We start from the raw sequence: 27,024 nt of genomic DNA on the forward strand, positions 1-27,024 counted from the left end.
TTACTAGACAATCTTATTGGATGAACTGTCCACAGCCCGCCTGGTCCTTTTTCAGTTATCTGAAGCGATATTATCTTAAATTCTAGTTTATCCAGTACCCAAGAACAGTATGCATAACAAAGCATCTAAGGATTGTTAAAATGTAAATTACGACTCGGTAAGTTTGAGTCGGACTTTAAATTCTGCATTTCTGACCGTCTCGCCAGTTATCAATGCTGGTGAATACTCACTAGACTACCAGAAACGTTTACTGACTCGTTTGAAAATGCTTCAATTCAGAGAATGAAAATTCTACGTTACTAGCCAACAGCAAGTGTCCTTGCCCTTTGTTATCCAAGTCCAAGTCACATTCCCACCCTGCTTGTTCTCAAAATGTCTTATTTTGGTTTGCCCTGAGTTTCACTTTGTTTACTCTACAGTGTTATTTCTTACGGCATTATTTTCTCGAAACTTTTTAATACCAGTAGGCTGGGGACGGTGGCTCACTCCTGTAATCTCAACATTTGTGGAAGGCCAGGGGACAATGGGAGGCGTTCAAGACGACCCTGGCATGGTGAAACCCCGTCTCAAATAAAAATACAAAATTTAGCTGGGTGTGTTAGCAGGCGCCTGTAATCCTAGCTACACAGTGAGGCTAAGGCATGAGAATCGCCTCCGGGAGCCGGAAATTGCAGAGCCGATTTCGCGCCGCTGCACTCCACCCTGGGTGATAGAGCGAAAACTGTCTCAAAATAAACCAAAACAAACCAAACCGAAAAAATACCAAGTCAGATACCATCCTTTTTCGTGAAACTGCGGACGGCTCTGAAAAAATTCCGTTTCAAGTGTAAGGTACGTTTTCTGGTATGAGAGAACTTTACTTGCCCTCATCCTTGATAGCTGTTTTCTGGAGCAGGACTTAAATTGTCCTGAAAATTGGCCAGGACACAGCCCTGAGCGATAATGACTCTGGCCCAGCAGCTTGTTAAGCTCCCGGTCGCTGCAGATGGCCACCTGCAGGTAGCGCGGGATGATGCGGGTCTGGTTTTCACTACGGCGTTGCCCGCCAGCTCCAGGACCTCGGCGGCCAGGTACTCCAGGTACACCGGCGCGCCGGCTCCGACCGGCTCAGCGTAATTGCCCTTTCGAAAAAGACGACGGACTCTGCCCTACTGGAAACTGCAAGCTCGCTGGCAGACAACAAGTTTCTGCTTTAGCTCGAGTTTTATCTCCCTGTTTTCCACATACGGACATAGCAATCTATGCAAACAGCAAAATCTTGTTAGCTCTTCAACAAATCCTTTTATACAAAGTGGAAGGCTGCAATAAGAAGCTATCCTATTTGTCAGTTATGTTGGGTTTCTGTGTCCGTTAGAAAAAAAAGAACGTAATTTCCGTATTTGCATAAACCCCACCCCTCTGTGAAATTGTTTCTTTTGTCCAATGAGAAGTGACAACTCTTAAACCATCATTTGAATTTCAGGACTATAAATATATGGACTCTGAACTGTTCTCTCTGCTACTCCGTCCTGGAGCGTGCTGTTAGCGTTTCTCTTCTGCTTCAGAAAAGCAATGCCCGAACCCTCTAAATCTGCTCCAGCTCCTAAAAAGGGCTCTAAGAAAGCCATCACTAAAGCGCAGAAGAAGGATGGTAAGAAGCGCAAGCGCAGCCGCAAGGAGAGCTACTCCATCTACGTGTACAAGGTGCTGAAGCAGGTGCACCCCGACACCGGCATCTCCTCCAAGGCCATGGGGATCATGAACTCCTTCGTCAACGACATCTTCGAGCGCATCGCGGGCGAGGCTTCCCGCCTGGCGCATTACAACAAGCGCTCGACCATCACCTCCAGGGAGATCCAGACGGCCGTGCGCCTGCTGCTGCCTGGGGAGCTGGCCAAGCACGCCGTGTCGGAGGGCACCAAGGCCGTCACCAAGTACACCAGCTCCAAATAAGTGCTTGTGTAGGCACCTCCAAATTCAAAGGCTCTTTTCAGAGCCACCTACTTTGTCAAAAACAGAGCTATAACCATAACCCTGTTAGAGTGGTGCTATTGCTGTTCTGTTTTCGTTCTACAGGATCACCTGGAAAGTTAGCGAAGGCAAGTTGTAGAGCCAAGGTTAAATTGGACGGGGTCAGGCACGGAGGCACAATCCTTCAACCCCAGCACTTGAGGTCAGGAGTTTGAAACCACCCTGACCAAGATGCTAAATCTCCGTCTCTACTAAAAACACAAATGTTAGCCAGGCATGATGGCATATGCCTGTAATCCCAGCCACTCGGGAAGCTGAGGCAGGAGAATCGCTTGAACCCGGGAGGCGGACATTGCAGTAAGCCGAGATCGAGCTACTGCACTCTAGTCTGGGAAAGAGACACGTGGAGGGTCCTTCGGCTTTAAGGAATACGCACCCCGAATAAGGCTTTCTCATCTTCATTTAACAGACTTTGTCCCCCCTCGGTAAGCCTTCGGGTAGACTAATTCCTTTCATACGGTCACTACTCCCTGCCTGTACTGGCACAGGAAACTAATTTCCTTCCTGAGTAATGAAGCAGATAATGGAATTCAGGGTACAGTGTTTCTGTGGAGGTCATTGGTCGTTAACCCCTTGTGAGATACGGGGGAGGGGGGCAGAAAAGTCTAAGCGATGAGGGCATATAGGCATATTTGCTCCTGCAGCTTGCCTACGCGGTAAATTCTTAATCGAAGTCTGATTTCCCGGCCTCCTTTATGGGGTATATTTCCTGCTCTACAAAATGAAATTGTAGTGGTTTCCCGTTATTGTTGTTTGTTTGTTTGTTTGCTTATTTTGAGACGGAGTCCCGCTCTCTTCAGGCTAGAGTGCAGTGGTGCGCTCGGCTCACTGCAACCTCTGCCTCCCGGATTCAAGCGATTCTCCTTCCTCAGACTCCCGAGTAGCTGGGACTACAGGCTCGAGCAACCACGCACAGCTAAATTTTTAGCCGAGAAGGGGTTTCACCATGTGGGCCAGGCTGCTCTCCATCTACTGACCTCGTGATCCGCCCACCTCGGCCTCCCAAAGTGATGAGATTACAGGCCTGAGCCACGGCGCCCGGCCCTTCCCTTATTGTTTATCAATGACAACAGTTTATGTAGCGTGCGTATTTCATGCATCCCAGAAATCAGGATTTCCATTTCCTAGGCCGCTTAACTTTCAAATTTCCAGCTCTGCGAGAGAAGAAGGGGTTTAAATTTTGTGCCCTTCCACATCTGGCGCCACTGCAAATCTTACTAGGAGGACCCTACTTGGAGAGGGAAACTTTTTTCGAGGAATCTGGGATGCCAAAGACAATATAGCTACAAAAAGGTAGGAAGGGCACTGGTTGAGGAGGAGGAGTCAATGGGCCTCCCCTGAGTCTGGGGCTTGGGGAAGAAATGCAAGAAGAAAAGACATCTGTTGACTGCTCACTAAGTAGGAGTGGGTGGGGGAATCAGAGGGGAGCATTCTGAGGGAATTTATGGGCATTATGTGTAGGTAACATTCAGCAGTGTCTTTGGATGAAGAAATAGAGTTTCTCAAACAGTTTTTATTTTTGTTTTGAGACAGGATCTTGCTCTGTTGCCCGGGCGCCATCATAGCTCACTGCAGTCTCGGCTTCCCAGCTCAAGCGATCCTCTTACCTCAGTCCCTTGAGTAGCAGGAACTATAGAAACGCGCCGCCACACTTGGTTAATTTTTTTACCTTTTGTGGAGACAAAGGGTCTTCCTATGTTGCCCAGGCTGGTCTTGAACTACTGGGCTCAAGCTATCCTCTGGCCTTGGCCTCCCAAAGTGCTGGGATGACAGGAATGAGTCATAACGTCCGGCCCAGATTTAATTTTTAAGAATATTTTAGGGCCAGGCACGGTGACTCACGCCTGTAATCCCAGCACTTTGGGAGGCTGGGGCGGGGGGTGGGAAACGGGGATCACAGGTCAGGAGTTCAAGACCAGCCTGGCCATCACTGTGAAATCCCATGTGTAGTACAAAAAAATACAAAAATTAGCTTGGCTTGGTGGCAGGTGCCTGCAATCCCAGCTACTTGGGAGGCTGAAACAGAGAACTGCTTAAACCCTGGAGGCAGACGTTGCAAAGAGCTGAGATCATGTCACTGCACTCCAGCCTGGGCTACAGAGCGAGACTCCATCTCAAAAAAAAGAATGTTTTAAAACAGGTTCTCAGCCGAGTGTGATGTAGCTCATGCCTGTAATCCCCGCACCTTAGGAGGCCAAGGTGGGAGGATTGCTTGAGCCCAGGAGTCCACCAGTGTAGGCTACTAAGTGAGACCTTGTCTCCACAAAAAATTTAAAAGTTAACCCAGGCGTGGTGGCACGTTTCTGTAATCCCAGCTACTGGGGAGACTGAGGTGGGAGAATCACTTGAGCCTGGAAGGCAGAGATTGCAGCTAGCTGTGATGGTGCCAGTGCACTCCAGCCTGGGTGAGGAGCTAGACCCTGTCTCAAAAAAAATAAAAAAATAAAAAAATCTGAATGTCACCCAAACTCTCAATGACCAACTGTATGTGAAGCACTTCCCATCCTAGTACTGTATATGCAAACTATTGTTGTGAAAGAGACGCTTGGCTTAAAAATCAATAATTTTTTTAAATTATAAAACAAACACCTTCCCCCAAAATATTACTAAGGAATTGAGACTGCATTTTAAGAAACTGATCTTCCCTAGAGGAGTAAGACCTGATAATATTAGCATTTCAAAATGAACTTTTCGGCTAGGTGTGGTGCCTCACGTCTGTAAATCCCAGCACTTTGGGACGCTGAGGCAGGTGGATCACTTGAGCTCAGCAGTTCAAGACCAGCCTGGGAAACAGGGCAAAAATCCCATCTCTACAAAAGGATACAAAAAATCAGCTGGGCGTGGCGGCGTATGCCTATAGTTCCAGCTACTGAGGAGGCCGAGGTGGGATAATCAGTTGAGCCTGGGAGGCAGAGGTTGCAGCAAGCCAAGACAGTGCTACTGCACTCCAACCTGAAAACAGAATGAGCAACAGAGTGAGAAAAAACCACCACCCCCCAAAAGAAAACCCGGCATGACTTGTTTAAAAAAATTAAATTTAAAAACTATGAACTTTGGACGTCAAAATTGTTTTGTCATACTATCTTTCATAAATGTTGTTGCCTGCCTGCCTTCTTCCTTTGTTACAGAACTCCAACACTTCCCCAAAGGTAGCTGTTGGGTCAGGATTTCTGCACTGCAGTCCCTTCTATGGTCGCCAGAAATATGTTACAGGAAAGAAGTCCCAATCCAGACCCCAGGAGAGGGTTCTTGGATCTTGCCCAAGAAAGAGTTCAGGACCTGTCTGCAATGCAAAGTTTACTAAGAAAGTAAAGTGGTGAAAGGACAGCTACTCCATAGATAGAGCAGGACGTTCCAGAAAGTAAGAGGAGGAAGGCATCCACCCTCGGTACAATGCCTGTACGTGTGCGGAGATGTGCTCTGCCACAAGGGTTTTGATAAAGGATTCATTTTCTTGGTTACTATATTTTGCAAGAATCGACATTATTATCTTTAAACAAAATTAGGAATGTCTTTGTTCTCCAGATATCAGGATATCCGGACACTCCCAAGTCTGGGTCTGTTTAGTAAACATTATTAATTTGTTCCCTTAACCATAAACATCTAGAGGCAAAGAATGCCTGGCTTTCTGGGAATGCAGCCCAGCAAGGCCCAGCCTCGTTTTCCGAGCACTCGCCCAGAATGGAGTCGCTCATGCTGTAATACCTCTGACACCCTTCTCCTCTTTTTTCTTCTTTCTTTCCTTCCTTCCTTTTCTCTTTGAAATAAGAAATCAAGAATACTTGGTGTTTTATCTAAAACAGTACCTATAAATGACAACCCAACACACAAACCTAGGTCTTCTAAACTCAAAGCTAGGATGTGTTGCCGCATCTGCTAGTACTCGGCTGATCTTTAATAAGTGAATACGTGGTGTTCGCACCAACGGCTTGAGACAGCTAGCGTGACTCGCCCCATCTTGGCTGCTGGACCTATCTGTACTCCCCCCTCTTGAGGGTCATCGAGCTGAGACAAAGGTCTCAGGTTGAGTCACTGAGGCATAAACAGAATGCAAAGCAAAGGTCTGCAGTTTATGAGGACATTGTGCTGTCTGCTTTCATGTCCCTATCAGTCTCTGTGTAAGCAATAAACTTGCTGCAATTGAGATGCCTAAGAGGGACAAGAGACCCCTGCTCATATTTTCCCTGGAGCTAAGCCTTTGATCTAACTCCTGATGGAAAACAGGATTAACAAGCCACCTTAAGGGCACCATTGTTTGCTTGCACTGTGTATCTTTGAAAAACATAAACTGCTTTGTAAACTAATATCACAAGCCCCCTTAAACTGCTTTGTGAGCGGTTAGCACAAGCCCCTGATAACTATTTTTTATGGAGTTTCTATTTCCTTTCTGTTTACCACTTTTCTGCTGAGATAAAGTAAATGTAACAAGAAAAAAGGTATAAAAGCTGTAACCCACAAGAATAAACTTGCTGCGTTTTGACCATAAGTTACACAGACCTCCAGACTCCGCTTTACTTTTTTCTTTCACTTCCGTGCACTCTCCCCCTCAGGTTGAACGAGACATCTACGTTGGCGGTCTTGGGCACTCCCGCAGGTCGGTAGCCCCCTGGCAGACGTGCCGGACCCCAACAAGTGAATAGGTACTTTTCTTTAACAAAATCAGATTCCTGGACTCCATAAGGAGAGAAAATAAGGCAGAAATGCTCATTAACCTTCCCAGTTGATTCTGAGGAGGCTCCAACTTTCAACACAGCAAGACCGGGGTCCAGCCCATCACCCTGAGCGAAGCGAGAAGGGTTTATACACCCCTTCCCTAATAAACTCCAACTTTTTCCCCAGAGCTGCAGTCTCTGATTACAAAGCAAAAGAGAGAAAAGTAACCTGTACTTCTCTCCAGTTCTCCATATAGTCATGGAAAGATTTATTTTTTCCTCCCCACTCAACAATGGAGAAAGATCTGAAAACAGAAAGCAGAATTTGTAAAGACAGGAAGAAAAGTAGCTATCCTTGGCTAAATTCTGGACAAATGGAACTATATGGAACTGTCTTGGGAGAATTTTAATTTGAAAATAGGTTAACTGAGAATTAGTGAAAAATAAAGGCCCACGAGGAGACAGATAATAGAAGGCCCAGGAACTGTTCATAAATTGGGAAAGAAAGGAGACAGGAGATAAGGAATCTAAGAAGAAGATGTCACAGACATCTCAGTGCTGCCTTCAGCATCTGTTAGCTGAATTTGATATGTTTTTCTTGGTCTTTCCTATCCATTAAATGATATATATGTTTAAGTGAAGTGTTTTTTTTTAACTTCCTGGAAAAATAATTCCTGCCCATTATTTTAAAATCATAATAACTACTAAAATACTTTTAAATAAATATTTTGTTGGGGTTCAGCACATACTAAGCCAAAATATGACACTTTCACATCTGAGAAGCAGGAAGGTCATTCTCACTTTCCTCTTACCCTTCTTCCCTGAAGCAGGCCATAAAACCTGAAATAAGAATTCTCTGACCTTGTCCTGATGCAGATCATAAGAACTTCATGTCAGAGATACCCTCTGTATATTTGAAGGAAAGAAATGATCTCTGAAGACATAGGGACACAAAGAAGAATCTGAACAAAGAGGTCTTGCTATGTCTTCCTCAGTTTATTACCATTAGATCACATGCCTATCGTCAGTCATATTAATCCACAACTATGCACTTCACCAAACTTACCATAAAATACAAAGATTTCCCTCTCCTTCAAGTTCTCCGTTATTTTTTCTTTCTTTTTTTTTTTTTTTTTGAGACAGAACCTCTGTCGCCAGGCTGGAGTGCAGTGGTACGTTCTCGGCTCACTACAACCTCCACCTCCTGGATTCAAATGATTCTCCTGCTTCAGCCTCCACAGTAGCTGGGACTACAGGCATGTACCACCATGCCCAGCTAATTTTTGTATTTTTTGTAGGGACAGGGTTTCACCATGTTGGTCAGGATGGTCTCGATCTCTTGACCTCATGATCCACCTGCCTCAGCCTCCCAAAGTGCCAGAATTACAGGCATGAGCTACTGCACCCGGCCTCAGGTTTTCATTCCTAAAGGGTCCCATGTAATAAAAAATATAAATTAAATACATTCGTATGCTTTTCTTTTGCTAATCTGTATTTTTTAATAGGGGCCTTAAGCATGAACTTACTGATGGGTGAGAAAAAAGAATTTTTTTCCCCCTGCAATATAAACATCAATTGTAATTTTTATCATTCAGGATATTTTGGTGGCCAAGCTCACAGAAATTTTACCTTGTGCAAGTATATTCAAACCAATATGTAAATCTTCTATAAGAGAGATTATATATCACTTTTCTAGTATCAAAACAGGTTATAATGATCTTTTTTTCCCCTTCCTACATTGGCTCAGAAACAAAATGATTATTTTCATAATGGCATTTCATTGTGGGGAAGTAGGTAATTGCCCTTTATTGATTGATCTTATCTTTTTAGAAATTATGAAGCTGGGCGAGGTGGATCACGATTAATAATCCCAGCTCTTTAGGAGGCCAAGGTGGGTGGATCACCTGAGGTTGGGAGTTCAAGATCAGCCTGACCAACATGGAGAAACCCCACCTCTACTAAAAATAAAAAATTAGCCGGGGTGTTGGCTCATGCCTGTAATCCCAGCTACTTGGGAGGCTGAGGCAGGAGAATTGCTTGAACCTGGGAGGTGGAGGTTGCAGTGAGCCAAGATCATGCCATTGCATTCCAGCCTGGGCAACAAGAGCAAAACTCTGTTTCAAAAAAATAAAAATTAAGAACCATGTTATCATGAAAATGCTTTTCAGTAATTCTCTACACACAAGATTGCTGTAACGCCAAAAACAGAGGTAGGAATCATGCATCCAATGATATACATATTTAGGGTTTTAATATATGCTGCCAAATTGCCTCCTCAAAGTCTGTTTACACTCTCCACTGAAGGGTGTTGTTTCCTTACTTCCACAAGTGCTCTTTAACAGTGGGTGTGTTAGTCTGTTCAAATTTCAAACATGAACAATTAAATCTCATTGTTTTTAAGACAATTATTATTTGAGACTGTGCATTTTGATAACATTTCTTCTATTATGGTTTGATTACTCATGATTCTTGCCCATTTCCTTTTGGGATGTTGCCTTATATACATTATTTTAAATAGATAGCTCCATGTATTGATAGATTACTATATCTGAGGGCTTACGATATATCAGTTACATTTCGAAGTTCTTTACAAGTATAAACTCATTCAGTCGTCACCAAAACTCAGTGATGTATGAATACTATTATCATTGTTTAACAGATTAAAATCAGTAATATAGTCACTTATTGAGCTCTATACATTTGATAATTTTTTTGTTTCATTGTTCTATCAATTATTGGGGGACGAGTGTTGAAATCTCTACCTTTAAATCATGTGTGTGTCTATTTCTCCTTTCGGCTCTATCAGTTTTTGCTGCACATATTTTACAGTTCTGTTATTTAGTGTATATATATTTAGAATTGCTTGGTTTTCCAGTTAGATTGACTCTGTTATCATTATGTAACATCCCGGTCTGTCCCTAGTACTTCATTGTGCTCCAAAGTATTCTTATCTGATATATCATCCAAAAGACCACCAGGATGGCTAACTAGTAGAAAGGAGAGAATTCCTGGCAATGCTAACTTGCAAGCCAGGAAGAGACCGTCCCAGAACAGGCCAAAATTACTCTCCCTTTGGGGAGAGGAAGAGCAGGTTGGGTGTTTTTATGCCTCAAAGGGCCTTTATCAAGCCAAAGAGTCATACATATTCAGCAGGTTTGGGTGGACAGCTCGCTATATACATTATGAGGGGTGCTGAGTGCATTTACTATAGATAAACACGTGTGTAACATACCTCCCATGTTCACTTTGAGGTGGGGTTTTAGGTTAAAATGAGGTGGAATTTAGCTCTTTATATCAACTATAGAAACAAAATTCACAGCTGCCTCTACAAGCTGGCTGAAACTGGCTTAAGGTCTACAGTTACTTGTAAGAAAAGAATGTGCATCCAGTTGGTCCTCTGTTCAATCCGAGTTGTAGTGATCTGGACTATAAATCAGAGTTACAAGAGCTTCTGATAGCTCCTATAGTTAAGGAATTTAGCAAGTGTGGTTTTTTGCAGTCTTCGGAATTTAAGAATTTGCCATGCCAGGCAGACCGTGAACCCTCAACCAGTAGGTAACTTTCCTTCCTTCATCTTAGAGTCTTAATTGGCATAGGAGCACCTAGTTTGGTCTCTCAGATCACAGATATTAATACCGATACTCTTGCAGTTTTTGCCTAATGTTTATATGGTATATCGTTTTGCAACTTTTAATTTCAACCTGCATGATGTTTATATTTGAAGTGAGATTCCTGCAGACAGTGTACAGGTGGGGCCTTCGTTATTACCCACTGGGCCAAACTGTATTTTTAATTTGTGTATTTACATTATACACATTCAATGCAATTATTGATATCTTAGGGCTTAAATTCATGAAGGGTAGTGTGGGGGACATAGGCTCTTGGCCCACTAAATGTTTGTCAGAAATCACTGACAAGGCACATTGATTAATAGGTGAAAAGTGTATTGGCACATGCCTGTAATCCTAGCACTTTGGGAGGCCGAGGCAGGTACATCATGAGGTCAGGAGCTGAAGCTCATCCTGGCTAATGCAGTAAAACCCCATCTCTATTAAAAATACCAAAAATTAGCCAGGCATGGTGGCATGCACCAGTATTCCCAGCTACTCAAGAGGCTGAGGCAGGAGAATTGCTTGAACGTGGGAGGCAGAGGTTGCAGTGAGCCCAAATGGCGCCAATGCACTCCAGCCTGGGTGACAGAGTGAGACTGTCTCACACACAAAAAAAAGTAGACGAAAAGGCATACGAATTTATTCAACGTATATACGTGGGAGCCTTCAGAATTAATTACCTAACTTCCAAATGAGTTACAGATGCTTATGAGGTAAAAGAAAGAATTAGGGCTTAGATTCTGGTAAAACAGGTTATGGGAGGCAGAAGAGGTTTGGCTTGCAAAGGTGTCCTTGTCATGTAGGTAAAGCCTCCCTCAGGGAGAATAGATGCTAAATGTTCCTTTTGAGATTTTTAAGTGTTAGATTCTCAGTCTCTCTGGATCTGGGAAAGGCATAGAAATGAGAGGAGGAGAGGCTGCATGAAAGGAGATTACCTACAGATGTAAATGTTTCCCATTTAAGACAGCTTTGCAACCGGTTTCTGCCTGATGGATGAGCAGCAGCCATTTCAAAACATGTCAAAGAAATATATTTTGTGGTAAAATATTTTGATTTCCTTTAGACTGACTGGTGGCTTTATAAGAAGAGGAAGAGACACCTGAGCTGACACACTCTTGCTCTCTCAGTATGCTATGACGCGGTAAGAAGGCCCTCACCACCTACTAATGCCATGTCATTTGCTTCCCAGGTTTGAGAATAGTAGCAAATAAATTTCTTTTCTTTACAAGTTTGCCAGTCTGCGGTGTTCCGTTACAATTTCACAAAATGGAGACAGTAACTATAGTAAGAAAACCTTACATGACTGATCCCTCCTACGTCACACACAAATACAGGCCACATTTAGAACACTGTTGGAGGCTCCGCTGTCCAACAGAAATATACTACAACTTATATAAGTAATTTTTAATTTTCAATATCTTCAATAGTATATTTTCTTTAACTTTTATAATCAAAATATCATAATGTATATTCAATATGAATAAATACTACTGAGATGTTTTACACTCTTTCTTCATACTAAGTTATATGGTTTGTATATTTGTCCCCTCTGATGCTCATGTTGAAATGTAATCTCCAATGTTGGAAGTGAAGCCTGGTGAAAGGTATTTAGATAATGAGGGTAAATCCCTCATGAATGGATTGGTGCACTCTTCACAGTAATGAGCGGGTTCTCACCTTGAGTTCATGAGAGATCTGGTTGTTTAAAGGAGTGTGGCACCTCCACCCTCTCTCGCTCAGCAATCACCATATGATATGCCTGCTCCTCCTCACATTCTGCCATGATTGGAAGTTTCCTGAGGTCTTGCCAGTAGCAGATGCCTGCACCACACCTCCCATACAGCCTGCAGAACGGTGAGCCAAAAAATGACTTTTCTTCAGAAAGTACTCAGTCTCAGGGATTCCTTCATAGTAATGTCAGAACAAATGAACACACTAAGACTATTTCATACTTATAGAATAGCTCAATCTGAAGTACCTTTTTCAACTGCTCAGTAGCTACTTGTAGCTACTGGGCACTGGTTTGGAGAGTGTTGAATGGTGAATTGTATTATGCAAATAATCGATTTTTTTAAAGTTCTTTTTGCAAACTATAAGGCATCAGATTGTCTTGCTTTCACTTCTCCTGGAATTTGGAGTTGCTATTGGGAAATAACTTATTTTCCTTTTATATTTATAAGGAATAAATAACCCCCAATATCTCCTTCCCCAATATCTGCCTTTTGTATGTTATTCAAAGGCAACTGCCTAGAATTTACTGTTTTTGATGCACTTACCGAAAGGATTCCCATCAAGTTGTTTTCTAATAGCACATGCCAGGCACTTGTGGCTTTGCTTAATTCAAGGTAACTGGGATGAGGTGAACAGTTTTTCTCATTCATGGCCAAATGGAGTATAGATTACTGATATTGTGACTGCATGTACTCCTGCTTTCTAGCCTGAGTTTTTAAAGCTACCCTTAATTGTCGGGGTCCGGCACGTCTGCCAGGGGACTACCGACCTGCGGGAGTCCCCGAGACCGCCAACGTAGATGTCTCGTTCAACCTGAGAGAGAGAGTGCGCGGAAAAGAAAGAATATAGAAAAGTAGAGTCTGGAGGGCTGCGTGAAGATTATGGCCAAAAACGCAGCAAATTTATTTTTGTGGGTTACAGCTTTTATACCTTTGTTCTTGTTTACATTTACCTCATCTCAGCAGAAAGAAAGAAAGGGGTAGACAGAAAGGAAACAGAAACTCTATAAAAAATAGTTATCAGGGGTTTGTGATATCCGCACGGAAGGCAGTTTAAGGGGGCTAGTGGTAGTAGTTTACATTTCAAAGATTTTACATTTCAAAGATACAATGGCGCCCTTAAGGTGGCTGGTTAAACCTGTTTTTCACCAGGAGCTAAAACAAAGGTTTGGCTCCAGGGAAAATATGGGCAGAGGTCTCTGCTCCTTAGGCATTTCAATTGCAGCAAGTTTATTGCTTACACAGAGACTGAAGGGGGACATGGAAGCAGACAGCACAATGTCCTCATAAACTGCAGGCCTTTGCTTTGCATTCTGTTGTCGCTTTTAGTGACTCAGCTCACGGCCCTTTGTCTCACTCGACAGCCCTCGAGGTGAGGAAATGCAGTACAGGTCCAGCAGCCAAACTGGGGCTAGTCAACTAGCTGTCTCGAGCCCTTGGCGCGAACACCACACTTAATCACGGTTTCAATTTTATCTAGCCTTGTACATAACGAGGGCTACAATTTGTTCAGGAAGTTAGAATTGCTATACCTTCTAACCCTTGGTTCCTGACATTTTCTGGACTTCCAAAACATTCGGCATTTTATTGAAGTATTTCTTCTTCCTACTTGGCTGGCTTCCTCACGGCTTTCGGGTGTGAATTCGAATGGCATTCTCCTGATGAAGCTTTCCCTCCTTATCCGTATTCTTGTTTCCTATCCTCTTTCTTTCTTTTTCTCCATAGCACTGATCACTTACCTCCACATTTTTACTATGCATTTCCCTTATTGTGCACCTCCCCGTACAAGAAAAGTAGCACCCTAAGGAAACAGGTTGCTGTCTGCTTTTTCACTGCTATGCTCCCTGCTCCTAGAACACTCTGGCACTTAGCAGGTTTTCAGTAAATATATGCTGGACATCTCCCTCCTGAACTCCTTCTAATTTACAGTGATCAATATTCTTTTCTATGTGCTTTTGTATTATTTATTGCTCAGAACCTTGGATTTGTATGTGGAATGTGCACTGCTATTTAGTCTGTAGGTATCCAAGTCCTCCCTTCTCAGAGTATGAACTCTTTAGGGCAGTGTCTAACTTTTCAACATCTCCATCATGAGTCTTGCACCTTTTTAAAGAAAATGAGCCAGTGGTTATTGATATTTACTACTATTGTTGACGGCGAAGATCATTATAATTTTGAAAAGGGAGGTTGAATATTGTGAGGGGAAAAATATCGCCAGGGTCAGAAGACTTGGGAAAATGCAAAAAAAAAAAACTAAAAATGAGCACTTTTAGTCTCCTGACAGTGTCTCTGAATCAAATCCATTATTCCGCGACAGCGTTGTCTTAGGAGCAGATTTTCTTTTTTTAATTTTTATTTTTTGCCCTTCTCCTGATTGTAAGGAGCAGATTTTCTTTCCTTCCTTCCTTCCTTCCTTCCTTCCTTCCTTCCTTCCTTCCTTCCTTCCTTCCTTCCTTCCTTCCTTCCCTTTCTTTCCTTCTTTCTTTTTCTCCTTCCTTCCTTTCTTCCTTTCTTTCTTTCGAGATGGAGTTTCGCTCTAGCCGAGGCTGGAGTACAGAGGCACTATCTCGGCTCACTGCAATCTCCGCCTCTAGGGTTCAAGCGATTCTCCTGCCTCAGTCTCCAGAGTAGCTGGGATTACAGGCACCCGCCACTACGCCCGGCTAATTTTTTTTATTTCTAGTAGAGACTGGGGTTTCACCATGTTGGCCAGACTGATTATGAACTCCTGACCTCAAGTGATCCGCCTGCCTCGGCCTCCCAAAGTGCTGAGATTACAGGTGTGAGCCACTGCGCCCAGCCAGCAGCAGATTTTCTTACATCCGTGGCTCTTTTTGCTTCTGCCATCCTGTTTGAGTGTAAGTAGACCAAAGACAGATGTAGTAGATACCTCAGAAATTCCTGGAACAAGTCATCCACCTTCGTCCGGATGCCATCTGGTCCTGTCTCATGGAATGTAAAAGGAAAACAGCAAGATTTCTCTAGTTAATCCTGCTTGATTTTAGGTTCCTCAACAAGAGAGCCAGGTAATGACTGTAATAATACCGTCTGGGCCAAGGGAAAACTTCCTCTTTGCCCTCCCAAGGTTCATTGAAAATTCCTGGCAAAACACAGATTCATTGGAGAAAAGTTGTAAACATTTATTTCATCACAACTTTACAGGAGCTTTTAGAATGAAGACTGAAAAACACAGGGGCAATTGCCTGTTTTTATTGCTTAAGTTCAGCAATATAAACAGCTGTATAGGAGATGATCTAATGCTAACAGACTGAGTGGGGAAGCCCTGCAAGGCTTATCTGTCAAGATTCTTCTTGACATCTCAGTGCAGCATTCTTTCCTTTTTGTTATGCGACAGGACCCTCTTTTAGAATGGTTGGGGGGGGGTGGTCATATGACCTACAGGCAAACAAGGTACCTTAGAGTGATATTTTTACGTTTTATAGCTGGCTCTGGGGAAAAGAAGTTCTGGTTTGTATGGCCCACCTTGAGGAGGAATCCTAGTTTCTATGGTTAACCTCTGGGGAGAATGGGACTTAGAGACAAAAAGGCAGAAGTTCGGAGAAACACTTTTATGATAATAATCCCATTTTGAGTATTTCCACGTTATGAAGTGTTTGTTCCGTCATTTCCTGAAAGATTCGACTCCTCATTCAGTGTTACAAGAGTTCAGGAAATGCAACTCTAAAATATGCCACTGTGGTATGCTCATGTGAACAGAAGGCACCTAGGAAACAGTACATTCAGAGAGGGGCTTTCTGTGAATTCTTCTCATGAAAAATTTCAAAACTTAGACAGAATTTCAAAAAGGAATTTAGTTGCCAAGAATCACTTTTCTAGACAATCTCATTAACCAGAGAAGATTAAGAGAGGAGACTGGAGGTTAACACCATCTAGACAGACTGTGTCACAGCTATCACCTACGCTTTGAAACACCCATTTATTTTTCTCCCAAATCATATATTTTCCCCAGTTTTCCTACATCCCCCTTCTCTCTCCCTAGGCGCGCACTACCAAGGCTGACTCCGTCCCCACCCCACCCCCCCGGCCTTTTTTGGTATTTTAGTGGACACAGGGTTTCTCCATGCTGTCCACGCTGGTCTCGAAAAAGTCCAGGCCTCCCAAAGTCCTGGGATTACGGGCAAGAACTACCGCGCCCGGTTTGAAGGACTTGTTAAATATTATCTATTTAGAAATTGGTTGGAGTCCACTCCTTTCCAAAAGCATGAGTCACACTCCTGGAAAACTACGAGCGGCTAAAAGTCAAAAGAGCTAGCACAAAACCTCCACAAAAAGGTATTTTGAGAAAATCTCAATTGGGTCAATTATTAGTATTCCAGTGGAAGTCTCGTCAAGCCAGACTCGTCATTGGGTCAGACATATAAACCTTTCACCAGATGGAACAATTACATGCAAATGAAGGATGCAGATTCTGATTTCCCATTGGGTATTTCACATTAGCCAATGAAAGCATTCCCCACAGGCTACCTCCAGTCAGTATAAATACTTCTCTGCCTTCTCTCGTAAGGTATTCTCATTACGATTTTTTGTGGGGCATTTTCTTTTTTCGCTGAGAAAAACCATGTCTGGTCGCGGCAAGCAAGGTGGTAAAGCTCGCGCCAAGGCCAAGACCCGCTCCTCCCGGGCCGGGCTCCAGTTCCCCGTGGGCCGCGTGCACCGCCTGCTCCGCAAGGGCAACTACTCTGAGCGGGTCGGGGCCGGCGCGCCGGTCTACCTGGCGGCGGTGCTGGAGTACCTGACGGCCGAGATCCTGGAGCTGGCGGGGAACGCGGCCCGCGACAACAAGAAGACCCGCATCATCCCGCGCCACCTGCAGCTGGCCATCCGCAACGACGAGGAGCTCAACAAGCTCCTAGGACGTGTGACCATCGCGCAGGGCGGCGTTCTGCCTAATATTCAGGCGGTGCTGCTGCCAAAGAAGACTGAGAGCCACCACAAGGCCAAGGGAAAGTGAAATGCTAACGCTCCAAGCACTGCTGTTTCTCTGAGCAGGCGAAATCTGCCTAACAACAAAGGCTCTTTTCAGAGCCACCTACGACTTCCGTTAAACGAGCTGTTGCGCTTTGGATTATGCTGCCCGTACACGTTTCTGAGATAAAATAAGGTCCTATAACGCTGTAATTTGCACTGCAGAAATCTGGTTCCTAGAAACCTCTTCAGGATATCTAGGTATGTGGGAGAAAAGCCACGCAGCACGCAAAACATACAGGGATGATTCTCGTTAACCTTCACACCAAGCATTTAACTACATCTTGGGGAAAGAAAATTATACCCGTGAGTGTAATAAATTAGTATTTTTAATGAAAATGTTGGAACCCCCGTACCCCATGTGAGAAAATGTCATCAAATTCTCTGCAGCAATTGAGAGAATACACATTACCACTGAACGTTTTGGCATGTATTTGCCAAAATGAGCTTTTTATCGGTTTTCGGGGTGCTTCGTTTTGGGTTGGAGTCGCCCCGTCTCTCCAGCTGGAGTGTAGTGGTGTGGTAACAGCTTACTGCAACCTCGAACTCCAGCTCTAGCGATCCTCAGCCGTCGGAGTAGCTGGGATTACAGGCAGAGGCCGCCACGCCCGGCTAAGAGAATTTTTCTAATTGCCCACACTACTCATTGCCACACCCAGAAAAATCTATCATTTTAAATAAAGCACATATGCAAATTTCCCGACTCGCCTTCAGTATTCTTTGATTCCTTTTTTTCTTTAACTAGAAAATATTGGAGGTTTCCGCGTTGCTTTCTATGGTAGGAAATTTTAAGACTTTAGAAAGCATTTTCCGTTCAAGACTTTTGTCCACAGTGGATCTAGCAGCTAAGTGGTTAACGAAATGACGTCAGAGCAGTTCCAGTAATGGGCAGGACATTGAATTCTCTCCTCAACCTGAAAGCCTCTCTTAGTCTGTAACGAGGCACAGAGATGGACCAATCCAAGAAAGGCGCGGGGATTTTTGAATTTTCTTGTGGCCAATAGTTGGTGTTCTGATGCTATAAAAGAAGAGCAGCTCTCTCTCCTCCACAGACGTTCCTGAAGGCGGGCTTTTCTCTGGTTGTTTTTTTTTTTTGCCATGGCTCGTACAAAACAGACTGCTCGCAAATCTACTGGCGGCAAAGCACCGCGCAAGCAGCTCGCTACCAAGGCGGCTCGCAAGAGCGCCCCGGCTACCGGCGGCGTCAAAAAGCCGCACCGCTACCGGCCCGGCACCGTGGCCCTGCGCGAGATCCGGCGCTACCAGAAGTCCACCGAGCTGCTGATCAGAAAGCTGCCGTTTCAGCGCCTGGTGCGCGAGATCGCGCAGGACTTCAAGACCGACCTGCGCTTTCAGAGCTCCGCGGTGATGGCGCTGCAGGAGGCCTGCGAGGCCTACTTGGTGGGGCTCTTCGAGGACACCAACCTCTGTGCCATTCACGCTAAGCGGGTGACTATCATGCCCAAGGACATCCAGCTCGCTCGCCGCATTCGGGGAGAAAGAGCGTAAATGTAAAACTAACTTTGGATCACTCTAAAACCCAAAGGCTCTTTTCAGAGCCACCTAATTATTCCAGCGGAAGTAGCTGTGATAACTGTCTTACCGTTAAAAATACGGTTCTGTGTCCTCAAAACATACTTGGAAAGATTTTCTCAGCCTAATACATCGTCCTCTAGGTTTTCATTATATATATATATGTATTTAAAACGTTGGCTGTTCACATTAACGGAATTCTGGTGCAATATGTGAGGCAAGGATCTCACTGCTCTCCCCTTTTATCCATAGCTCGCTAGTAACTTCTCTGTCACTGTTGACACAGCATAATTTAATCCTTTATTAGTTACTTTATATATATGGCTCTGCTCCTATCGTAAATAGGCTAGTTGGTTGCATTGCTTTTTCTCCATGATTGCACCATGACAAGCCACTGATTTTTTTTTTTGCTCTTGCCTGTAGTTACTCAAATCTAGAATTTACAAATTATAAAACCATTTCTTTTTTGTTTGTTTTTTTTCGGAGGTTGGGGATTGAGTATGGAAGATACATTATGGAGCTGGGAATACCGAAAACGTTTACTGTAACATTTTAATATTTTATGTGATTGTAGTTATTTTTTATCACATAGCCAACTTGAGAACAACCACATCGTGTCAAACATTAAAACTTAATTCCAAAGACTGCCTCACATTCTTTTTTGCACTCGATTTTTTACACCTTTTTCTTTGGCCCATATCTACAATGTGAATTGTACCATGCTAAAATCACCTGGCCAACAGGCAACAAACCACACACAAAAAAAGATTACATTTGAATTTCATCATTTATTTAAATTCATGTGTGTCCCAGGTTTTAATAAAGCAGTTTTTGGTTTTCCAAATATTTGCATTTTTAAAAATATGAAAATGAATGTCTTTGTGTTCCACATTTCATTTTTCTTGATTCTTGTACAAGCGACCCTACCTGGCATAGACATCTGTTATCCATAGACAGGGTATGTTAGAGATGCCAATGGACAGGGTCTATGCCACGGTGACTGCCCCCAGGCCCTGGGCCCAGCTGAAGGTAAAGTATTTTGTTTTTTCCAGTTACAGGTGTGCTGAATCTGATGTACAGTGCTTGATTTTTTTCTCTTTCATTTTCTTTATAAGAAAAAAAGTTGTTGGCGGTACAGTGTCTGATGAATAGCATAAAAGAATAAAGTGACATTACTATCTAAGGATAAGATGGGACAGGGCTGGTAGCTCAGTCCAGCTGTTCTCCCCACCCCCACCTACATTCTTTGCCCTCTTCTCAACAGAACAAGGATTCTGCTGTAATTCTTCATTTATAGGTGATATTTAAAAATTAAAGAATGGATGAAATTCTCTGTTGTGAAAGAACATTTACTGAGCATTTCGTATTGGGGAGTAGTGCAACAAACATTTTTATATCATTGCATTAAGAATCTATTGTTTGGTATTAGAGAAGTAATTAAGGTGAGATTGAAGATGAGAAGGGGGTGATTGTGGAATATGCCACCCAAAAGTAGGCCACTGTGGCATGAGAATTCTTTTGAGCTAAAGGCACTTAAAAAATGGCAAATTCAAGAAGGCAATTCTTCTAATCTAACCTTTTCTGTCTAAAAACAGGAGATACAAATTTGAGTGTGAAAAATGGTCTTCCTGTACCAGGAGAAAAGAAATATTCTTCAGCAGAATCATAGCTGAGATAATTCTGCAGAAACACAGCAGGGAGTCATAGCTGAGAGACTGCTATTTACAAACCTTGTTAAAATAATGCTATTTTCCTTTAGTCTACCCATATGGTTTAGTTACTTTCCCACAATTGCCTCTCTTTAACTTTATGTGAAAAGATTTAGCTTTTCTCATTTCTTTGAGTCTTCACTTTCTTTTTTTTTTTGAGACGGAGTTTCACTCTTGTTACCTAGGCTGGAGTGCAATGGCATGATCTCGGCTCACTGCAATCTCTGCCTCCTGGGTTCAGGCAATTCTCCTGCCTCAGTCTCCTGAGTAGCTGGGATTACAGGCACGCGCCACCGTGTCCAGCTAATTTTTTGTATTTTTAGTAGAGATGGAGTTTCACCATGTTGACCAGGATGGTCTCGATCTCTTGACCTCGTGATCCACCTGCCTCGGCGCCACAAAGTGCTGGGATTACAGGCGTGAGCCACCGCGCCCGGCCCCGGGTCTTCATTTTCTTTTAAGTGTTTTCCTGTCCTATAAAATTTATATTAAATAAAAACAAATTTGTATGTTTTTGTTCTGTTAATCTGTTTTATGGCAAGTTAATTCTCGGGTCCAGTTGGAGAAGGTAACAGAGTAGAGGTAAAGTTTTGCCTCCCTACAACATAGAGATTGTTTGCCTTAAATGCTGATTATTCCCAATTCTTCAGCTAAACAGCATTTTTCCTCCCCAGTCACCACAAAGCGAATATTATACTGTAGGCTGAAGTTTACAGCTAATGCTGTTGGGAGTGTAAAAGCAGTTTTGGTTTGTTAGATTTGTGTGAAAAAGTCAAGTTTGGGGTGCATTTAGCAGTAGCCGTTCCAGTTCTTCCAATAGAAATGATTTATGAGTGTTTTCAGGAAATTTAAAACAACAGTTTATGGAGATTTGAACTGCACTCCATGCTTGGCTATGGGAAAGCACGAAGGCTGCTATTGTTACCCACCTTGGAAAAGAGAACAAAGGAATGTTTTTGGACAATTTTAACATGTCACATATGAAAACACAGAATCTGTCAACACCTTGTAAGTTATTACAGGCTGTGATTTTTAAAAACAGTCTCTACTAAGACATACATATTTGCTGGTAGCAACAGAGTGTTGGGAGTAAAATGAGAGTTCAGGGCAATATCCCAACGTCTGGACAGATTGTTTAAGTAGTAACATCTAAATTTAAACCATATTATGTAATATCTCTTTTCCAGTCTGTGTTCTCATGCCTTGTTCAAATTAGGTAATTAAAAATCCCCTGAGTATCATCCGTTAATACCAGTTTTTGATGAAAAAACTAGTGTTTTACAGACGAAGGCATGGTTGCAATGTTACATAGCTAACAACCACCCTCTTCTGAGACAGTACAGTGTGAAGGGACGGACAGGAAAACTCCACCCCTATCCTCTTAGGGCTCTGGCTGGACCAGCAAATCAAACTAACATAAAATAGATTAACAGGAGGAAGATATATGCGTTTATTTAACACAAGTTTTACGGGGCACAGGTGCTCTCATAAAGACATGAAGGCCCAAAAATGCAGTTAGTTGTTTGTATAATGAATTGGACAAAGAACAGTAAACTGTGAAAAATCGCTAAAGCAAAGGAATTTAGGCTAGGATATATAACGGGGTAGAGAAGCTGCCAGGAAAGGCTTGTTTAGCAAAGTTTGTACAGAATTCTCTTGGCTTCAGCCTCCCATCCTTGAGAAGAATATTGCTTTCTTCAAAGCATAGTGAATCATCTTATATATGAGAATTTCACCTACTGCTTTTAAGAAACAAAAGGTCAGCTCTCAAGAAAACAGAAGGCCCACCTGCCCTTTTTTAAATTTCCTTTCATTTAAATAGTCAATATGTCTTCAAGCACGTGAAGGACTTAAAAAGTTTACCACTCTGGCATATTAATGAAAGCCCTAATATAAGCCCTTATTAAAATTCACACTTGAAGGTATAGCTTTATATTCAAACAGTAGTAGTGTAAATGGGAAGGGAAAACTCTAAAGCGATTAAAAAATGAAACTACTTTCTCTCTCACAGTCCTTAGGTCAGTGCCCTGAGAGGGGCGGAGCAAAGGGTGAGGCCGCAACGCCTCCTTACCCTCGCTACCGCTTTCAGTTCTCAATAAGGTCCGGTGGTAGCATATAAATGCTCCTGGCTTAGTTTGTTTTCGCATTTTTTTTCTTCGGTCTAGAACCTGTAAAGTATGTCTGGTCGTGGCAAAGGTGGCAAAGGCTTGGGCAAAGGAGGCGCCAAGCGTCATCGTAAAGTGCTGCGGGATAACATCCAAGGCATTACCAAGCCGGCTATCCGACGCCTGGCCAGGCGTGGCGGGGTTAAGCGAATCTCGGGTTTGATTTACGAGGAGACTCGCGGGGTCCTCAAGGTCTTCCTGGAGAACGTGATCCGAGATGCGGTGACCTACACGGAGCACGCCAAGCGAAAGACCGTCACTGCCATGGATGTGGTTTACGCGCTGAAGCGTCAAGGCCGCACGCTGTATGGCTTCGGCGGTTAATTTTTCCTTTATTTTTCTTCTCAATGGCCCTTTTCAGGGCCGCCCACTCCCTCAAAAAAAAAGCTGTGACTGTATTCTTTTTGAGACCAATGTTTTGGCTTTCTCAGCCACTCTACCTGGTGTGCACCGCTTATATAGGCCAGTCGGGAAACACCAGGTTCTTACGTCTGGGCGGCTGCTGAAGCAGTCGGATTTAAGCAAACGAGATGTCGCTGGGATTCCCCAGGCTACTGAGGTTTCCTCCAGCGGAGGAGAATGTAAAGGGTGTGGACCCCTGGCATCTTGCAGCATTAGTGTTCTATATTGTCCTACGTTTCCTGTAAGTGAACTACTAACTTTAATGCTGCGCTTTTGACACATCAAACAACTTTACCGTATAGCGCTAGTGCAATAAATTGTTCACCTTTTTAGTTTTAAAAATACGCTTTTAAGTATTTGTACAAGAGCTTAGGTGGCAGCCGCCTGCAAGGGGGTAGGGCGATTAAAACAGTCACGTGTTTCCCAGGCACATCTGACTTGAGCAACGAACGTCTGCACTTTCAGCCTCCCTGGTAACCCTTGCCCTCATTAACCCCCTCCAACCTACCCTCCTTAACCCCCCTACCTGTCCGTTGCGCCGGAAGCCTTCGCCTCCATTTCTACTTCAGTTTGGCGTCCTGCTGAGTGACGTCATCTACCCCTTCCCCTCCCTCCGCCAGCAGTCGGCTGGTTAAAGCAGCTTTGCTATTTTAAGTCCTCAGGCTGGAGGCTCTGCTAATCACGCTGCCTAGGCAGTTTAATTTTCACTTAGTAGACTAAAGGAGTCTTTTATAAATAAGGACTCATAATTTCCTCTTGATACCAAGGTCCGTGACAGTAGCTGTAACATGGAAGCCTCCTCTGATACAGGTTCTCAGATGACTTGCGTCTTCACCGTACCTGTCAACCCAACAGTCTTCTATCCCTGCCTTAAATTGGAATTGCCTTAAATTACAAAAGTGATTTTTTTAATTCTGAAAATTTCAAACTGTACAGCGTAGTTAGGAAAACTGTTTCAAAGTTCAATGACCAAATTTAGAAGTCAGAAAAATATTCAGCATCTTTGATTTAGTAACACATATGTCGATGACTACTTCAAGAAAAAAACTTTGTTGCCTGGTGACTTTGCTAGCAAGCCTCTCTTGACAGGAAGACATAGTGCACAGGCAGTTGAATCAGTGAGTTCAGGTGAGAGGTCTGGGCTGGAGATAAAAATGGGAGAGTCATCAGCAAATAAATAAATGCTGACACCAAATGAGATGGCTGAAAACTGAAATATAGCCTGTAATCCCAGCACTTTGGGAGGCTGAGGCGGGTGGATCACGAGGTCAAGAGATTGAGACCATCCTGGCCAACATGGTGAAACCCCGTCTCTACTAAAAAGTACAAAAACTTAGCTGGGCGTGGTGGTGCGTGCCTGTAATCCCAGCTACTCAGGAGGCTGAGGCGGGAGAATTGCCTGAACCCAGGAGGCAGAGGTTGCAGTGAGCCGAGGTCGCACCACTGCACTCCAGCCTGCTGGCACCTGGTGACAGAGTGAGACTCTGTCTCAAAAATAGATATAGATATATGTATAATGTAGTGCAGCATTGTTTCTAATAGTAACGGAATGGGAACTGTAAAGTTGCAGCAGAAGGAACTGGATAGAATGTGATCTATATATCTATAAAATAGACTATTTCTACACAGCCCTACTAAAAAAGGAGAAAGCTGTGCTCCACTACATACATACTCTGGTGTATTCTGGCTCAGTTCTTGAACTCCTCTTTTCTTGGTGAACTCACCTAGCCTCACCACTTACATGCTCAGTGTTCCCTGAAAGTTTATGTTCAATAGGAAAACACCAAAGCCTAGCTGTAAGTGTCACGTTAACTTCTAGCAATGCCAAAGCCTGTGATAGTGTCAGCTTCTGGCTGTTCCTCATCCCCAGGATGCCAACCCCCTCTCAAATTCTATCAGTCTGCTTCCACCCACTTAAAGCTTCAGAATGAAACATTGTTTCAGAAAAATCGGCCCGTTGTGGCTGAGACCTGTAATCCCAGCACTTTGGAAGGCCAAGATGGGTAAGGTCAGAGGTTCGAGACCAGTCTGGTCAACTCTGTGAAACCCCCGTCTCCACTAAAAATACAAAAATTAACTGGGCGTGATTACAGGCGCCTATAATCCCAGCTACCCTGGAGGGTGGGACAGAAAAATCTCTTGAACCCAGGAGGTGGAGGTTGCAGTGAGCTGAGATTGCACTATTGTTCTCCAGCCTGGATGACAAGAGTGAAACTCTCAAAAAAAAGAGTGTTTGCAGTTATAAATCATCTCCCTGACCTTTAATCTCTAGACTCATATACAACTGCATATTTATCTACATGAATATCTAATGGGCATCTCAAACGTGTCCAATATAAATGTGTTTATACATAAACACCGTCTGTTTTTCCTCTGATAGTCTTCACATCAATCAATAGGACTCCTTTAAGCAGCTTGCCCCAGGAATTATGCAATCTTGTTTGTTCTGAGCTTCTTACAACTTTCATCCAGTGCAGTTCACTCTGTTGACAAAATGCCTTTCACTGCTTTCATGGCGGTTTGTTTGGATGAACACAGTGACCCCTAACTGGTCTTTGTTTTCACTTTTAATCCCTTTATCATACAGTTATTTATCTATCCAATAGCAACAGTGATCCTTTCTACAGGTATTACGTCCACTGTCTGCTGAAAACATTCCAGTGGCTTTCCAGCACCTTCATAATAAAAAACGGCATCTTTATCATAGCCTAGAAGTCAGATGACCAACAATTTCAGTTTGCCTAATTCTCAGGTGTTTCTCAGGTATAGGGCTTTCAGTGCTGAAACTTAGTCCCAAGCAAACGAGGATGAGTTTCTTAAACCTACTTAGGAGGTCCTACTAGATCTGTATGCTGGCTACTCTCTGACCTCAATCTCTTCACAGTTCTTTTTCTTCACTGATCTCCTTGCTGTTTCTGGAATGGACCAAGCATTTCCAGCATCAGCATCTTTATATTTATTCTTTCTCCCTAGAAGTGACTTATCCAGGAAATCTGAAGAGCTCTAAATCTCATTTATTTCAAGCCTCTACTCAAATACCAACCTTAAGAGACCTCCTGTGATCATCCTTTGTAAAATATTACGCTTTTCTGCTCATTTGACATGTATATACCCGACTATGCTCAAATAGCATATATATGTATGCACATATATATAACAATATATTTAACAAAAATACAAATAAGAATATATATATGTACATATATTATTTTGTTTCTGTTCTCTCTCTCCCAACTAGAATATATTTTTTGAAGGTAGAGACTTTGTTTTGTCCCAGAAGTATGTCTAGCACCTAGAACAGGCCTACTATTTAATAGGTAGTTTATGGAGGTTTGTTGAATGAATGCATGCATGAATCTTCTGTGTAAGTCTCCAGGCTCCCCGCTAAGCCCATTAGAATGCTACCACAATCAATTCCCCATCTCTCATTCCTTGACCTGCCACTGCCTGAAGCAATCAGCATGTAGATACTCTCTAGAAAGTCTGGGGGATAGTGCAGGGCTTGCTAATTAAGCAACATTAACTTTGTTCTGAACAAGGACTGCATTGAAGAAGGCTCAAGGTGGTGGTGCGAATGTCTAAGATGACTATGATCTATCAGCAATGCTATGAACTAAAAAGGCCAGGCAAAACATAACAGGAGCTAATTACGGATATTGTTATAGTGACCTCCCATATGGGAAATCTATATCCACACACCTCTCTACATTGATTCTGGAATTCTGGAAAGGGAATTATAATTTGCTAACTTACGTGCCCCAAGGTCTACAACAATATCTGCATATAAGATCAATAAATATTTCTAGAATACCAGCTAAAAAAGACAGAAAATGACCCACCTTCTGTACCCAGGCTCATTTTTGCTCTTCTGACTCTTCGATTCCTGAAACCATCCAGGATGGATGGTTTATAGCGGCTCTGCTAATTCTTTTCATTGTCAGTTTTAAATTAAACCAAGCTGTGTACATGTATAAATTCCCCAAGAAATCCTGAATGGAAACTGTCAGGTGGAAAACAGGACCCCAAAATAAAAAGACATCCATCACTGAAGCTTTCATAATGAGGCCAAAATCAGTCCTCTGTAACAATGGTACAAAGAGCACAATGACAGAGGCACTTGTATCTATTCAGATGAGAGTAAGATTTTTCCCTATTAGCTAACTTCAAATAAGTTCACATCCATTTTCCTGCTGAGTTCTGAAGCTTGCTGTACCACTGGAACACAT

The 27,024-nt window shown here is 43.1% G+C and overlaps 5 protein-coding genes and 1 pseudogene across 8 annotated transcripts in view; 4 read left to right on the plus strand and 2 right to left on the minus strand.

Moving 5' to 3' along the window:
• Window positions 1–23,388, minus strand: part of HFE (homeostatic iron regulator) — a 59,887-nt gene extending 36,499 nt beyond the window's left edge. For all 3 annotated transcript variants that reach the window (XM_078368140.1, XM_035297294.3, XM_054254747.2), the window contains exon 1: window positions 23,325–23,388. The gene's annotated coding sequence lies outside the window, so the exon portion shown is untranslated. The remainder of the gene's footprint in view (window positions 1–23,324) is intronic.
• On the minus strand, window positions 3–23,388 carry LOC144582004 (histone H2A type 1-E-like; annotated as a pseudogene). Its single transcript, XR_013533620.1, has 2 exons — window positions 23,325–23,388; window positions 3–20,705 (listed from the first exon to the last, which is right to left on the minus strand). The product of XR_013533620.1 is annotated as a histone H2A type 1-E-like (transcript).
• LOC100401345 (histone H2B type 1-B) lies at window positions 1,498–6,496 on the plus strand. Its single transcript, XM_002746149.6, has one exon. It carries the CDS (start codon window positions 1,552–1,554, stop codon window positions 1,930–1,932), a length of 381 nt encoding a protein of 126 aa, XP_002746195.1. The 5' UTR covers window positions 1,498–1,551; the 3' UTR covers window positions 1,933–6,496.
• On the plus strand, window positions 16,531–16,975 carry LOC100402677 (histone H2A type 1-B). The gene has a single exon (XM_017970832.4). The coding sequence runs from the start codon at window positions 16,583–16,585 to the stop codon at window positions 16,973–16,975; it is 393 nt and encodes a 130-aa protein (XP_017826321.1). The 5' UTR covers window positions 16,531–16,582.
• On the plus strand, window positions 16,531–19,164 carry LOC144582003 (histone H3.1). Its single transcript, XM_078368152.1, has one exon. It carries the CDS (start codon window positions 18,088–18,090, stop codon window positions 18,496–18,498), a length of 411 nt encoding a protein of 136 aa, XP_078224278.1. The 5' UTR covers window positions 16,531–18,087; the 3' UTR covers window positions 18,499–19,164.
• On the plus strand, window positions 22,375–23,225 carry LOC100403034 (histone H4). The gene has a single exon (XM_078368160.1). It carries the CDS (start codon window positions 22,409–22,411, stop codon window positions 22,718–22,720), a length of 312 nt encoding a protein of 103 aa, XP_078224286.1. The 5' UTR covers window positions 22,375–22,408; the 3' UTR covers window positions 22,721–23,225.
• Window positions 23,389–27,024: the final 3,636 nt, after the last annotated feature.

This window comes from Callithrix jacchus, chromosome 4 (genome assembly GCF_049354715.1).
Source record: "Callithrix jacchus isolate 240 chromosome 4, calJac240_pri, whole genome shotgun sequence".
NCBI classification, from domain to species: Eukaryota; Metazoa; Chordata; class Mammalia; order Primates; family Cebidae; genus Callithrix; species Callithrix jacchus.